Source organism: Trachypithecus francoisi, unplaced genomic scaffold, assembly GCF_009764315.1.
Source record: "Trachypithecus francoisi isolate TF-2019V2 unplaced genomic scaffold, Tfra_2.0 Lachesis_group3, whole genome shotgun sequence".
Classification (NCBI taxonomy): Eukaryota; Metazoa; Chordata; class Mammalia; order Primates; family Cercopithecidae; genus Trachypithecus; species Trachypithecus francoisi.
The window spans coordinates 145,470,765-145,487,316 of NW_022681468.1; the positions used below are offsets into that span (position 1 = coordinate 145,470,765).

The 16,552-nt window shown below is 40.0% G+C and overlaps 1 protein-coding gene across 9 annotated transcripts in view; it reads left to right on the forward strand.

Annotated features, from left to right (window-relative positions):
* Positions 1 to 16,552, forward strand: part of SPG11 (SPG11 vesicle trafficking associated, spatacsin) — a 108,816-nt gene that overhangs the window by 30,224 nt on the left and 62,040 nt on the right. For 8 of the 9 annotated variants that reach the window (XR_004432036.1, XR_004432037.1, XR_004432034.1 and 5 more), the window contains exons 8-15: positions 592 to 724; positions 5,071 to 5,226; positions 5,610 to 5,785; positions 8,260 to 8,436; positions 11,966 to 12,037; positions 12,409 to 12,536; positions 12,800 to 12,975; positions 14,902 to 15,115. Coding sequence is in view for 3 of the 9 variants with exons in the window: in XM_033190267.1 (XP_033046158.1) it covers positions 592 to 724; positions 5,071 to 5,226; positions 5,610 to 5,785; positions 8,260 to 8,436; positions 11,966 to 12,037; positions 12,409 to 12,536; positions 12,800 to 12,975; positions 14,902 to 15,115 (1,232 nt within the window). In the remaining 6 variants the exon portion in view is untranslated. The remainder of the gene's footprint in view (positions 1 to 591; positions 725 to 5,070; positions 5,227 to 5,609; positions 5,786 to 8,259; positions 8,437 to 11,965; positions 12,038 to 12,408; positions 12,537 to 12,799; positions 12,976 to 14,901; positions 15,116 to 16,552) is intronic. The other variant, XM_033190268.1, reaches the window with a different exon arrangement.

Consider the following 16,552-nt stretch of genomic DNA (forward strand, 5'->3'; position numbering starts at 1 on the left):
TTTTGAATTGTTTTAAAATTATAAAATGGTAGAGCTGGAAAGGTTTTGTAGTCTAATAACTGCCTGTTTCTATTGAAGCAGAAATTGGGCCAGGCGCAGTGGCTCGTACCTGTAATCCCAGCACTTTGGGAGGCCAAGGCAGGTGGATCGTTTGAGGTCAGGAGTTCGAGACCAGCCTGGCCAACATGAGGAAACCCTGACTCTACTAAAAATGCAAAAACTAGCTGGGCATGGTGGTGGGCACCTGTAATCTGAACTGCTTGGGAGGCTGGGGCAGGAGAATCTCTTGAACCCAGGAGAGAAAGGTTGCAGTGAGCCAAGATCATGCCATTGCACTCCAGCCTGGGCAACAAGAGCAAAACTCTGACTCAAAAAAAAAAAAAAAAAAAGAAAAGAAAAGGTTAGAGAGTCTTGCCCCAGATTGCATAATCAGTCATTGTCAAAATCCTCACTGGAGCCCAGGTACTCATGCAGTCTTTTGCCTCCTGTAGTCTCACCACATTAAATTCTAAAGTTTGTTTAAAAATCTGAATCCTGATTTTTTTCCCTATTGTAATTTTTTTCTGATTTTTATTTTCCTCTTCATTTCAGGCTGGGATAGAAAATCGTCAGCTGGACACAGTAAATTTCTTTTTGAAGAGCAAGGAAAATCTTTTTAATCCATCCTCAAAATCTTCTGTATCTGATCAGTTTGATCACTTTTCATCCCATTTATATTTAAGAAGTAAGTGGAATAAAGATTTCTGCATTCATATTTATCATTTGATCTTCTTAAATAATTTTCAAATTATGATCTTGTGGTTTCTGATGACTCATTTACTTGCCAAAACTTAGTCATGGGATTTTATATACTTTTTGGAAACTTTCTTCTTCTTTTTTTTTTGCAACACAGTCTCACTCTGTTGCCTAGGCTGGAGTGCAGTGGTGTAATGACAGCTCACTGCAGCCTCACCTCCTGGGCTCAAGCAGTCCTCCCACCTCAGCCTCCTGAGTAACTGGGACTACAGGTGCATGCCACCACACTCAGCTATTTTTTGTAGAGAATGGGGTCTCACTGTGTTGCCCAGGCTGGTCTTAAACTCCTGGGTTCAAAACAATCCTCTGCCTCCCAAAGTGCTGGGATTACAGGTGCGAGCCACCATGCCTGGACAACTATGTGGAAATTTGGCAGTGTTATCTGATTCTATAAATGTCCTCATACTATATGGGCTATTTATTGCTCATATCTTGTACTATATTTTTAGTATGCATGGAAGAGACAATCTTTTAAATTCAAGACAGTTTTATACACGACAGAAAAACATTTATTTGGAAAATTGCCTGCCCTTGCAACCATCTGAGATGTGTATTGACAGTTGTGGATTAGGATATGTTGTAAGAATTTTTGGCGGGATGCAGTGGCTCACCCTGTAATCCTAACACTTTGGGGGCAAGGTGGGAGGATCGCTTGAGTCTAGGAATTTGAAACCAGTCTGGGGAACATAGCATGACCCCATTCTACAAAAAAAGTTTAAAAATTAGTTGGGCATGATGGCACATCCTGTAGTCCCAACCACTTGCAAGGCTGAGGCAGAGGATTGCTTGAGTCTAGAGGGAGGTCTAGGCTGCAGTGATCTGTGATTGTGCCACTGCGCTCCAGCCTGATTGCAAAGTAAGACTGTCTCAAAAAAAAAAAAAAAAATTCACCCGGACTTCTCTGCTTTTTTGCCACGTTACCAACACTTTTCAAGATTTTGGCTTTCCTTTTTAACAAATAGGAAGCCTAACTTTTATTCTTGGACCAGGTAGCCATGCAAATTCTCTCCTTAGGACAACAGGGTAATAAAGTATATTTTCCCCTTCTTAAACAAAAATTATGGAGCCCGTTGTTTTGGTGTGAGCTGTACTAGGCCTCATCAGACCAGAACAGAAATCAGAGTGGAGTCAACTATGCTAAAGTTCCATAGCATCAAACTTAAAATAAGGTGGTCTTCTGACATTGGGAGAAATTAGGAGAGAGCCAATAATCCCAAACAGTCCAGTTTCAATCTTGAATCAGCGTGATAATGAAGTTCCCTCTGATATAATCTTTTTTTTTTTTTTGAGACGGAGTCTGGCTCTGTCTCCCAGGCTGGAATGCAGTGGCTGGATCTCAGCTCACTGCAAGCTCCGCTTCCCGGGTTTACACCATTCTCCTGCCTCAGCCTCCCGAGTAGCTGGGATTACAGGCGCCCGGCTGTACTACAGTAGCCACCTCGCCTGGCTAGTTTTTTGTATTTTTAGTAGAGACAGGGTTTCACCGTGTTAGCCAGGATGGTCTCGATCTCCTGACCTCTTGATCCGCCCGTCTCGGCCTCCCAAAGTGCTGGGATTACAGGCTTGAGCCATCGAGCCCAGCCGATATAATCTTTATGTAAAAGAAGTAACGTAGGCCAGGTGCAGTGGCTCATACCTGTAATCCCAGCACTTTCAGAGGCTGAAGCAGGAGGATCTCTTGAGCCCAGGAGTTTGAGACTGGCGTGGGTAATATAGTGAAACTTTACCTCTACAAAAAATTTAAAAATTAGCCAGGCGTGGTGGGGTGCATGTGTGGTCTCGGCTACTCAGGAAAGGGAGGTAGGAGGATTGCTTGAACCTGGGAGGTTAAGGCTGCAGTGAGCCGTCATCATGCCATTGCACTCCAATCTGGATAACAGAGTGAGACTCTGTCTCAAAAAAAAAAAAAAAAAGTCTAGGTGCAGTGGCTCACGCCTATAATCCCAACACTTTAGGAGGCCCAGGCGGGAGAATCACTTGAGACCAAGAGTTCATGACCAGCCTGAGCAACATAATGAGACTCTGCCTCTATTTTTAATTGGAAAAAAAGCCTGAAGTAGCTTCATGTTAAATAATCAGTATTTTTTCTATTATTCTCTCTCTTCATCTTACAAAAAAAGTAGCTTTGAAACAACCAATATGCTGTTTTTTCTTTGCTTCTGCTTTCTTCAGCTTTTCTATCTATAAAGCCAACCCCTCTGCTCAACTCACTAGAATACCTTTTCCATGTTATGAAATTAAGTGTTGCCACATTCTAGAATTGCAATAAAACCAATTGAGATCTTTAATCTAAATTTATTGTAATTTTGTTCTTTGACACTCTGTAAATACGGTTTTATAATCTGTTTTTTCCCACTTCATACTATAGACATCTTTCTTGTTAGTAATATATACTTACTAATTATGATGACACAGAATTTCATTGTATGGGCTGTACCATAATTTGCCAAGATTTATTCCTGTTCTTTGCTATTAGCAGTGTGTAAGAAATGCTGTATGTGTGTAATTTCACATATATATAATCATTTACTTATATTACTAGAATTATTAAATTCTAGACCTGGAATTTCCAGGTTTAAGAGTATGCACAATTTATATTTTTAAACACCTTGATAAATTGTCCTTCAAAAGTTTTACCAATTTGTAGTCTACTTACATGGAGAAAATGACAACCTGCTCGTTTTCCACTGATGTAGTAGTAGCTTTCACTGAGAAAATGAATTGGATGTTTTCTTTTTTTTCTCCCTAAATCTCATATATGGTGGAAAGATATTTTCTTTTAAAAACATATTCTCAGACTGGGTGCAGTGGCTCACGCCTGTGATCCCAGCACTTTGGGAGGCCGAGATGGGCGGATCACGAGGTCAGGAGTTCGAGACCAGCCTGATGAACATGGTGAAACCCCCATCTCTACTAAAAATAGAAGAATTAGCCGGGTGTGGTGGTGCATGCATGTAATCCCAGCTACTCAGGAGGCTGAGGCAGAATCGCTTGAAGCGAGGAGACGGAGGTTTCAGTGAGCCGAGATCGCTCCATTGCACTCCAGCCTTGGGGACAAGAGTGAAACTCCGTCTCAAAAAAAACAAAAACACAGATTCTATTTTGTTTTGAGTGCAGAGTTTGGTCTCCTCTTTCTTGAATTGCCAGCTTTTCTAATGCTCTGATGTTTTAAAAACTGCTTGAATTTATAGAAAAAGGCCTGATTTTTGGTGTTGAGCAGGGCTCCATCAGCAGTTGTAGAGTCATTATTCACTTCTGTTCTTTGGTGGTTAGTGATTTCGCCTCATTCCACTCTCATCTGCACTGCTCAGCTCTAAAGGGTGGAGATGGGTCTGGAATGAGAAGCACTGGGAATAGCCGTTCTTGCTCTCCTAGGGGGAAAACCTGTTTCCCATAATTCTCGTACATCTCACAGATGTAATCCTAAGTAGGGAGCAGTGCTGAGACAAACAGGAATCACTTAATTAGAGCCTTAAGCTGCAGATAAAACATCCAGGGGCCCACACTTCTTGCTTTCACTTGAATGTTTAGCACGGAATAGCTTTATGATCAGACAGGCTTAAATTCAAATTTTGGCCCAGCCACTTACTTTCTTTTTCTTTTTCTTTTTTCACTCTGTTGCCCAGGCTACTTTAGCGCGGTTGCGCAATCTTCGCTCGCTGCAACCTCCGCCTCCCAGGTTCAAGCAATTCTCCTGCCTCAGCCTCCTGAGTAGCTGGGATTACAGGCGCCCACTAGCATCCTGGCTAATTTTTGTATTTTTGGTAGAGGCGGGGTTTCACCATGTTAGCCAGGCTGGTCTCGAACTCCTGAGCTTAAGGGATCCGCTTGCCTTGGCCTGCCAAAGTGTTGGGATTACAGGCGTGAGCCACCGTGCCTGGCCCTACCACTTACTTTGTAAATTAGCTTGGGCAAGTCTCTGAACCTCAGTTTTTTTAATCTATGGAAAGAGAATATAATACACACCTACCTCTTAAGTTGTTGAAAGGAATAAATGAGATAGCATTTATAAAACAACAAGTATAGTACTTAAGATGTAGGTGGTCAGCAAAAGGGTAGTTAGCAGTGATACCAGTAAATGATAACTATTAATAATTAAAATCATTAAGTTTTGCAGGTAATAAGCCTGCATAAAAGTTTTGTGAGCTTTTTGAAAATAAGACGTTGGTCCTTGTTTTATGTTTAAAAATATTGTAACATGATATTTTTTGATATGTTAATTTTATTGTGAGAATCCTGGTGTTCTTCATGTTAATTTCTTTGGTTCTTTCTCAGATGTGGAAGAGCTGATGCCAGCATTGGATTTACTTTGCTCAGCAATTAGAGAAAGTTATTCTGAACCCCAAAGCAAACATTTTTCAGAACAATTGCTTAATCTTACACTGTCTTTCCTTAACAACCAAATAAAGGAGCTTTTTATTCACACTGAAGGTAAGAATAGCAGCTAGGAAGGGGGCAATTCTGTTCTTGTGTCAGAACAGGTACAAGTGCTGCTATTGGGTGACACAGCATAAACAGGTGGCATGCCATTTACTACATTTGGGTAAGGGCAGTGTGTAATTGAGTAAGTGAAATGGGTTTTGATACTGAGAAAGTTGGTAGAAAGACCCAGGACTAATCATGAAGAACAAGAAAAGGAAAGGGTTATATTAAAATACAGAGCTACTTACTTGTAAACAGGAAAATCCTCATATTGTTTGAAATTTAAAAATACCAAGTTTGAATTTTGACTTTCTTTAGAATTCTTTATAACAGCTCATGGTTTATATTTATACACACACACATACAAATTGGCACATTGGTATTTTCCATAGAACTAGATGAACATCTGCAAAAAGGAGTGAACATTTTGACTAGCTACATTAATGAACTTCGAACCTTCATGATAAAGTTTCCTTGGAAGCTAACAGATGCTGTAGATGAATATGATGCACATGAAAATGTCCCCACAGTAAAGGAGAGCAATATATGGAAGAAACTCAGCTTTGAGGCAAGTACGAGTAAATATCACTTCTTTTATTTGCTAGATTCAGAAGATCTGAGAAAACAATGGAAAAAGCAATTCAGACTCTATACATTTGTGATTCAGAATGTTTGGCAAAGGTTTTAGGTTTTATCGGTTTTGGGATTTCTGATTATGACTTCAAATTCATGTCTACAAGCTCTGTTTATTTAATTCCTTTATTTAATTCCATATTATTTAATAATATGAGTAGGCTCCCTCTTAATGCTAGATCTGCCTACTTGGGTTCAGTAACAAACACACAACTCTAAACCCATGTGAAGTGGCACTTCCTTAGCAATACTCCCTCATTGACTCAAGCCTGGCGCTTTGGACTCATGCATTCTGCCTGACCTCTGGATAAACTGAATTCTGCTGATTAGATCTTTGGAAATTTTTATTTTATGACATTATTACTTAGAGGTATACTTAATTTTAGTCCTATCTGAAATTCTGTTTAAGACATTTTGCCAGTTAAATTTGTTTCCGTTTGCCTTTTTTTCCTCCACAGTAAAAGTTATAATAATACAACTAAAATTTACTACCATCTATATGACTTAGGGACTGGAAGAATTCCTTTACCCACTGGAGGGTATTGGTATTTTAAAAACAAATGCTAAAACAGCTTAACACAGATGATCATAATCAATAGGGAATTAAAGTGATAAGATTGAGATGCTTCTAGGTTGTTAGATTGCTGTTCTTGGGGTGGAGGGATTAAAGTACCTGGTGTGACTGCATTTTCTGTATCTCTTATTCATTCTGTAACCTTAAAAAGGAAGAAATGATCCGGGCACAGTGGCTCACGCACAGTGGCCCAGCACTTCGGGAGGCTGAGGCCGGCAGATCACAAGGTCAGGAGTTCGAGACAAGCCTGACCAAATGGTGAAACACTGTCTCTACTAAAAATATAAAAAAATTAGCCAGGTGTGGTGGCGGGCACCTGTAGTCCCAGCTACCTGGGAGGCTGAAGCAGGAGAATTGCTTGAACCTGGGAGGTGGAGGTTGCAGTGAGCCGAGATCGCACCACTGCACTCCAGCCCAGGCAACAGTGTGAGACTCCGTCTCGAAAAAAAAAAACAAGAAATTACTGGCCAGGCGCAGTGGCTCACGCCTGTAATCCCAGCACTTTAGGAGGCCGAGCAAGGTGGATCATGATGTCAGGAGATCAAGACCATTCTGGCTAACACAATGAAACCCCCTCTCTACTAAAAATACAAAAAATTAGCCAAGTGTAGTGGCAGGCACCTGTAGTCCCAGCTGCTCCGGAGGCTGAGGCAGGAGAATGGCGTGAACCTGGGAGGCGGAGCTTGCAGTGAGCCGAGATCGTGCCACTGCACTCCAGCCTGGGTGACAGAGCGAGACTCCGTCTCAAAAAAAAAAAAAAAGAAGTGACTTACTTTTCCTTCTACTTTTTTGCCTCCTTTTTCCTGTCTCCTTCACAAGTTTCTCTTTCTGTTTCCCTCAATGTTCTGCAAGGCTCTGTCTGTGGTCTTTACTCAGAATCACTGATTTTCAACTTTTGCCAGGGGAGGGGGTTATAGTTTACTTTGATAAAAATTGTAGACCCTGTTTCCAAAAACAGGCATGTGAATGTGTACACATAAATTTTGTACATGGCATAATGGGGTTTACAGATCTCTTTAAAGCCCTAGGTTAAGAATGCCTCCTTTCTGTTCTCTCTAGGGTTTAGATCTTCAGTGTAAGTATTTCTTTTCATGTGGATTATTGGTAGTAGCCTTCTAATGCCTTAATATCTCGAGCTTGAATCACTTTCAGTCCACTCTCTATATTGCTGCCTGGATATTTTTCTGTAAATATGTATCTGATTACATCACATCTTGCTTTTACAGTCTTTCAGTGGCTCCATGTAGTTTGAGGATAAAATCTAACTCAAATGCAAGGCTCTTCATGATGAATCCTCTGCTTTGCTTTCAAGTCTCATCTGCTGCTCTCTCCAGTTATATTGAGTAATTTGTAGTTCCCTGAAGGCTTGATGCAGTTTCTTTTCTTTGTCCCTCTGCATATGATACCCCCCCTTTTTGGAACACCTGTCCTCTTAATATATCTGTGAAACACTTACTGGTCTTTAAATTTTTTGTCTCATCAGTTACTAGTTACTTCTACTATCAAGCCTGTGTGGGAGGGCTACCGGGGCGGGTGGTCATCACTTTTATTTAAGGGTGTTCCTCTTCTGGACCTTCCTCTCTAACACCCTGGCATACTTTTGTCACAGCACTTATCACACAGTACTATAATCAGTATGTCTTCCACTAGCTCCTGGAGTGTAGGGTCTTAGTTTTATTCAATTTTATATCCCTTGAACCTAACTCCAAATCTAGTAATAGATTTTAAATAAAAGTTCCTTTGTTAGATGTTCAGTAAATGTATAAATCCCATGTTGATAATCATAATAAGGAAATGAAAAGGAACTTAAAAGGCAAACGTTTTTCTTTTCCTAGGAAGTTATTGCCAATGCCATTTTAAACAACAGAATACCAGAGGCACAGACTTTCTTCAGGATTGATAGTCATTCTGCTCAAAAACTTGAGGAGCTGATTGGCATAGGCCTAAATTTGGTCTTTGACAATTTAAAAAAGAACAATATAAAGGAAGCCTCTGAACTTTTGAAGAATATGGTGAGTGGTGTAATCCATAAAGTCTTAAAATGTATTTAATATAATTTCTAGTTACTATAAAATTGGTTTGTATTCATAATTATTTCATAAACTAAGAAATTTATGTAGTGGATAATGACAGTAAAAAATAATGACATTAATAACACTGAGAACAGCTGGGTATGGTGGCTCATGTCTATAATCCCAGCACTTTGGGAGGCTGAGGCAGGAAGATCACTTGAGGCCAGGAATTCAAGACCGGCATAGGCAGCATAGCAAGACCCTGTCTCTACAAAAAATAAAAAAATAAAAAGGACATGGTGGCTTGCACCTTGTCTTAGTCTGTCCTCATATTGCTATAAAGAACTGCCTGAGCCGGGCATGGTGGCTCATGCCTGTAATCTCAGCACTTTGGGAGGATGAGGTAGGTGGATCACCTGAGGTCAGGAGTTTGAGACCAGCATGACCAACATGGCACAACCCCGTCTCTACTAAAACTACAAAAATTAGCTAGGTGTGGTGGCAGGAGCCTGTAATCCCAGCTACTAGGGAGGCTGAGGCAGGGAAAATTGCTTGAACCCAGCAGGCGGAGGTTGCAGGGAGCCAAGATGGTGCCACTGCATTCCAGCCTGGGCAACAGAGCAAGACTCCATCTCAAAAGCTAAATAAATAATAATGAACTACCTGAGACTGGGTAATTTAGAAAGAAAACAGGTTTAATTGGCCCACAGTTCCACAGGCTATACAGGAAGCATGGCTGGGGAGGCCTCAGGAAACTTCTAGTCATGGTGGAAGATGAAGGGGAAGCAGGCATGTCTTACATGGCAGGAGAAAGAGGAAGAGAGCAGTGGGGAGGTGCTACACACTTTTAAACAGCGAGATATCATGAGAACTCACTCACTGTCACAAAAACAGCAAGGGGGAAACCCACCCCCATGATCCAGTCACCTCCCACCGGGTCCCTTCTCCAACATTGGGGGTTACATTTCAACATGAGATTTGGGCAGGGCCACAGATCCAAACCATACCACACCTGTAGTCCTAGCTACTCGGAAGGCTGAGGCAGAAGGATCTCCAGGAGTTCTAGGCTGTGGGGAACTATGATTGCACCTATAAATAGCTGGTAACAGAGCAAGACCCTGTCTCTAAATCTGAAAGAGAAATAACACTGAAAAATGTTTTGGTACTGAGAACTTTCCTTTTTTTTTGTTTTTGTTTTTGAGACGGAGTTTCGCTCTTGTTGCCCAGGCTACAGTTCTATGGTGCGATCTCGGCCCACACAACCTCCACCTCCCAGGTTCAAAAGATTCCCCTACCTCAGCCTCCCAAGTAGCTGGGATTACAGGCATGTGCCACCATGCCCAGCAAATTTTGTATGTATTTAGTAGAGACAGGGTTTCTCCATGTTGGTCAGGCTGTGAGCCACCCACCATGACCTCCCAAAGTGCTGGGATTACAGGCATGAGCCACCGTGCCTGGCCTGAGAACTTTTTTGAAGATATTTTCCCTCTAATTTTATTTAGGTATGAGTGACAGAAATTACATATATTTAAGGTATACAGTATGATGTTTTGATATGTATGTACATTGTGAAAAGATTACCACAAGTAAGCTAATTAATATATCACCTCACATAGTTATGTGTTTATATATGGTGAGAACACTTGAGATCTACTCTCAACAAATTTCAAGTATACAATGTATTATTATTAACTTTAGTTACTGTGCTGTACATAGGTCCCCAGAACTTACTTATCTTGTATCTGAAAGTTTGTACCTTTTGACCAATATCTACTCCTTTCCTCTACCCCACAGTCCCTGGTAATATCATTCTACTCTCTGTTACTGTGAGTTCAGCTTTTTCTTAGATTCCATATATAAGTAAGAGCATGAAGAATTTGTCTTTCTGTGTCTGGCTTATTTCATTTAGCACAGTATTCTCCAGGTTCAGCCATGTTGTTTACAATTGCAGGTTTTCCTCTCTCTTTTTTTTTTTTTTTTTTTTTGTAGAGACAGAGTCTCACTATGTTGTTCAGGCTGGTCTCGAACTCTTGGGCTCAAGCAATCCTCCTGCCTTGGTCTCCCAAAGTGCAGAGATTATAGGCGTGAGCCAGCACAATTGGCCTTTCCTTCTTTTTTTTTTTTTTTTTTTTAAGGCCAAATAATATTCCTTTGTATATATACACCACATTTTCTTTATCCATTCATCTGTTGATAGACATTTAGGTTATTTCCATATCTCTTGAAGAGATTTTTAAATGGCATTTAAAAGTACTCTCTGAGCAGGGTGCAGTGGCTCACACCCATAATCCCAGCACTTTTGGAGGCTGAGACAGGCAGATCACTTGAAGCAGGAGTTTGAGACCAGCCTGGCCAATGTGGTAAATACTGTCTCTACTAAAAAAAAATAAAAATTAGCCAGGTGGGTAATGCATGCCTGTAATCCCAGCTATTTGGGAGGCTGAGGCACGAGAATCGTTTGAACCCAGGAGGCAGAGATTGCAGTGAGCTAAGATCGTGCCACTGCATTCCATCCAGCCTGGGTGACAGAGCGGGACCCTGTCTCAAAAAAAAGAAAAGCAAAGAAAAATACTCTGTTAGACGTGGCACTTTGATTAGGAGGAGATAGTGTTTCTCATAGAAGACTTCACACATGTTGAAGCATGCATAAGAGCTCATTATTTGTTGGAGGACATTCTGTATTGTTCATGTGACCCCTTACATCTCCACTTGAACTTTCTAGTAAATTATGCCTTTGCTGGACTTTTTGCTCTATGATTTTACTTCACATGAGAAGGGGAAGTCCTAGAAGTAAGGCTTTTAGGCTAAGCTGAGATCTAGCCCCAATCTGCATGGTTGGGGTCTTGCCCATGATAACTTTCAGGAAGTGCAGAGGAGTGGAACTATGTAAGAGGGATGTTGTTTGCATTGATCATTGTTTCCACTTGAATCAGCATACCAGATTCCTGTCATTTTGGTCCTGTCATAACCTAGCATTGCCTTAAATTGTTCTGTGTACTGCCTTTGCTCTGACAAAATGCTTAAGGACTTTAGGGATAGGCAGTAAATACATATAATAAATGTAGGAGGGCCAGGCAGGGTGGCTCACGCCTGTTATCCTAGCACCTTGGGAGGCTGAGGCAGGAGGATCACTTGAGCCCAGAGTTCAAGACCAGTCTGGGCAACATGAAGAAATCCCATCTCTACAAAAAATACAAAAATTAGCCAGGCATGGTAGCGCACACCTTGTAGCCCCAGCTACTTGGGAGGCTGAGTTGGTAGAATCACTTTGAGCCTGAGGGCCGAGGCTGCAGTGATCTGTGATCACACCACTGTACTCCAGCCTGGGCAGCACAGCGAGACTGTCTCAAAAAGAAAAAAAAAATTAGGAAAATGAATGTTTGAAAGAGCAGAAAGGTCTTTGGAAAGCTATGGAATTCTAACAAGATAGATGTTTATAATAGGGTGTTTCTGTATCTAACACATTTTTATGTTCAAAATAGTTCCATTACAAAATGTAACTTTTTTTGGTTTTCTATGTTTATTTTAGGGTTTTGATGTAAAAGGCCAATTGCTCAAGATATGCTTCTACACAACTGATAAAAATATACGCGACTTTTTGGTAGGTAAAGGTGAGACTATGTAGTATATATTTTCCAGAAAGCCTGGGTGAAAAACTTGGAAGAAAACCTTGGAAGAAAAACTTTAAGTAATTTTAATGTTCAACTAATACCTAATAAGTAAAAGTGTGACAACCCCTTCATCTTTTTTTTTCCCCTTCATCTTTCTTAAGTGACTATTTTACATTTGTGGCAAAAGAAAATTTGTGTTAATATACATTGACTCAAATGTTCAAAATATAATTCTTGAATGGCATATTATCTCATTACTTTTTTTCTAATCTTTAATTCCCAGCACTATCTTCTTTGATAATCTCATGACATTTTTTGCAAATGTGCTTGATTTTTGTAAAGTCACTGCTTTTTATTCAAGGTTGAAATTTTAAAAGAAAAAAATTATTTTTCTGAAAAAGAGAAAAGAACTATAGACTTCGTGCATCAAGTTGAGAAGCTTTATTTGGGACATTTCCAAGAAAATATGCAAATCCAGTCATTTCCCAGGTAGTCTCATTAGTCTCCTTTTGATAATATTAGAATACTGTAGATAGTATTCAGTTTATAATTGTTAGTGAGCACAAGTTTCTTATGTGGAACTGAGCCTGCATTCTCCATGGAGATAAAAGGGGCTCAAGAGTTTTCTGTCATTTTAATATTTGCATAATCAGAATTATGTGTTCTCCAAAGAATAGATGTTCTTGAGCAGATAAAAAGGAATGATGTCTTTTTCTCCAAAATTAAAAAAAAATTTATATCACTGTTTTTAGGTATTGGATAAAAGAACAAGATTTTTTCAAGCACAAGTCTGTTTTGGACTCATTCCTGAAATATGATTGTAAAGATGAATTTAACAAACAGGACCATAGAATTGTGTTAAATTGGGCTCTGTGGTGGGATCAACTAACACAAGAATCCATCATTCTCCCCAGGATAAGTCCAGAAGGCAAGTGTGAGAGAGCCTAAAATACGAACATACTGAATGAGGATTAAATTGGGTATTGATATTTGAATATTTCGATGTGTCTCAATTTTAGATTTCCTTTTGGGAAATAATATTCAGGTTTTTTAAAATGCAAATCATTGCATTAAGACCTCTTATCCCGGAGTTTCTGGGAGGGATTCATAATGTGCTAATAAAAGAAAAAAAATAGTTAATTGAGATTTCAAGGTTGAATTTTCATTCCAGCTTCAAAGTGACAAGCTTTGTTTTTGCAAATAGTCTGAGTTTCTTGTGTAAACTGGGGATCTGTGCCATGATATAGGGGATCTGGGGCACAACTAACTGTGGTAAACAGTAGCAATTCAGAGAGTAAAATTCTGGCTTACTGTTATGGCTGAAGTTTTTGTTTATTATTTTTAATTCAGTTTTTTCTTTTCATCCTTACCCTTCTGAAATAAAGTTTTTATTTATATTAAGGGAAAGAAGGGAAAAAGAGGGTTGAACAGGTAAGTGAAATGTACAGCTAAAACGTAAGTTTCAACTAACTGTGGTAAACAGTAGCAATTCAGAGAGTAAAATTCTGGCTTACTGTTATGGCTGAAGTTTTTGTTTATTATTATTATTATTATTATTATTATTATTATTTTTTTTTTTTGAGACCGAGTCTCGCTCTGTCGCCCGGGCTGGAGTGCAGTGGCCGGATCTCAGCTCACTGCAAGCTCCGCCTCCCGGGTTTACGCCATTCTCCTGCCTCAGCCTCCCGAGCAGCAGGGACTACAGGCGCCAGCCACCTCGCCCGGCTAGTTTTTTGTATTTTTTAGTAGAGACGGGGTTTCACCATATTAGCCAGGATGGTCTCGATCTCCTGACCTCGTGATCCGCCCGTCTGGGCCTTCCAAAGTGCTGGGATTACAGGCTTGAGCCACCGTGCCCGGCCTTTGTTTATTATTTTTAATTCAGTTTTTTCTTTTCATCCTTACCCTTCTGAAATAAAGTTTTTATTTATATTAAGGGAAAGAAGGGAAAAAGAGGGTTGAACAGGTAAGTGAAATGTACAGCTAAAACGTAAGTTTCATTTTAACCACCATAGTAATTAGAAGCTACATGTAGCTCTTTGGCTGTAATACTGATTTTAAAATGAACAGTGCGGCCAGGCACGACGGCTCACACCTGTAATCCCAGCACTTTGGGAAGCCGAGGTGAGAAGATTGCTTGAGGCCAGGAGTGCAAGACCAGCCTAGCAACATAGTAAGACCCCTATCTCTACAGAATATATATTTTTTAAATTACCTGGGCAGCCAGGCATGGTGGCTCACGCCTATAATGCCAGCACTTTGGGAGGCCGAGGCAGGTGAATCACCTAAGGTCAGGAGTTGAAGACCAGCTTGGCCAACATTGTGAAACCCCACCTCTACTAAAAATACAACAATTAGCTGGGTGTGGTGGTGCATGCCTGTAATCCCAGCTACTTGGGAGGCTGAGGCAGGAGAATCACTTGAACCTGGGAGGCGGAGGTTGCAGTGAACCGAGATGTGATCACTGCACCCCAGCCTGGGCAACAGAGCGAGACTCTGTCTCGAAAAAAAAAAAAAACAAAAAAAATTACCTGGTCATGATGGCACATCCCTGCAGTCCTTGCTACTTGGGCAGCTGAAGTAGGAGTACCACTTGAGCCCAGGAGGTCGAGGCTGCCATGAGTGCACCACTGCACTCCAGCCTGGGCAACAGAGCGAGACCCTGTCTCAAAAAAAAAAAAGAAAATAGTAAAAGAAACAGAGGATTTTATATAAAATAATAAAAGAAACTGAATAATTAATATATTGTATAAATAGCTATGTCCAGATTGTTACATTTGCTCAGTAATTTAGTGTTGAGTTACATGTCAATAAACATAATTATATTTTAAAATGTGTTTTGTTCTTCATGTAGAATACAAATCATATTCCCCTGAAGCCCTCTGGAGATACCTCACAGCTCGCCATGATTGGTTAAACATTATCTTATGGATTGGAGAATTTCAAACCCAGCATAGTTATGCTTCATTTCAGCAGAACAAATGGCCCCTTCTGACTATTGATGTTATTAACCAGAATACTTCCTGTAACAACTACATGAGGAATGAAATTTTAGATAAGCTGGCCAGGTATTGTAACTGTTGAACTAATCCCCAGTGGGAAGAGTACAAGGGAAGAGCAAGAAAAAATAATGGTATAGCTTTTCCTTTGAAAATGCCAAAAATCCAATGCAGTGCTGTTTCGTATTACTATAAAATTTAAAGGGCATCATCTTACAGTGAAGTTTTAAAGTCGTACTCATTTGGCCAGGTGTGATGGCTCATGCCTGTAATCCCAGCAATTTGGGAGACCGAGGCTGGCAGATCACCTGAGGTTAGGAGTTCAAGACAAGTCTGGCCAAAACCCTGTCTCTACAAAAATACAAAAATTAGCCAGGCCTCTCAACTACTCGGGAGGCTGAGGTTGCAGTGAGCCGAGATTGCGCCATTGCACTCCAGCCTGGGCGACAGAGCGAGACTCCATCTAAAAAAAAAAAAAAAAACCACAGGCATTTAACGTCATGTGGGTAGTAAATAAGCTCTTAAGTTCTAGATGCAGGTTCCTCCCAAAACATTTTATGCACTTTGGTATAGAAATGTTCAGTTTTCAGTAGGGCTATAAGGAACAAGTGACAAGAGCTGAGAAGGGGATATCTTAGTATCCCGTCTCCTGTGCTTCGTATTGCTACGTGTGTGCTGTGCATGTTCTTGAAGTAAGAGAACTGCTGAATTAAGAAATAGGGGAAGTAGCTCTTGAAGTGATATGAAGATTTTAAACTTCAGTTCATTTAGAAAAACCTGTTAAATTGAACCATATGAGCTTGCCATTTCTGTGGGTCAAAAATGACTGAATATCAACAATTTCATATGGCTCCATTTAATCTATCTTTCTAATCTGTTGAAATAGTATAAGGAAAGCTAATAACATGTATGTGAAGTTTCTTAAACATTTTTATGTATTATTTTCTATTTATACTTACTGTGGTATACTTGTAGCTATATTTTCCTCCCCAAATTAAAGATGTGGAGAGTCAAATCCAGGGACGTTAAGTGCTTTGCACAAACCAGTTAGTTACAGATTTAAGTCCCTTAGCCCCTGATTTTCTTTCTTTCTTTTTTTTTTTTTTTTTTTTTTTTTTTTTTTTTAGTAGAGACAGGGTTTCACCATGTTAGCCAGGATGGTCTCCATCTCCTGACCTCGTGATCCGCCCGCCTCAGCCTCCCAAAGTGCTGGGATTACAGGCATGAGCCACTGTGTCCAGCCAGCCCCTGATTTTCTATTCATTCTTGTCTCCATTGCACTAAATGCTCTTATTTACTACTAGTAAATATTATAGAACTTGTCAGCTTACCTAATATTTTGCTTAGCATTTGGTTTTTAAACTAATGTATATATGGTTTTAGAATTATGAAATTAGTAAATTAATGAACTCTATGCCACCAGATTAAAGAAGAAAAATCATACCACCCTATTAGATACAGAAAAGCATTTGATAAAAATTCAGCCTATTTACAATCAAAACTATT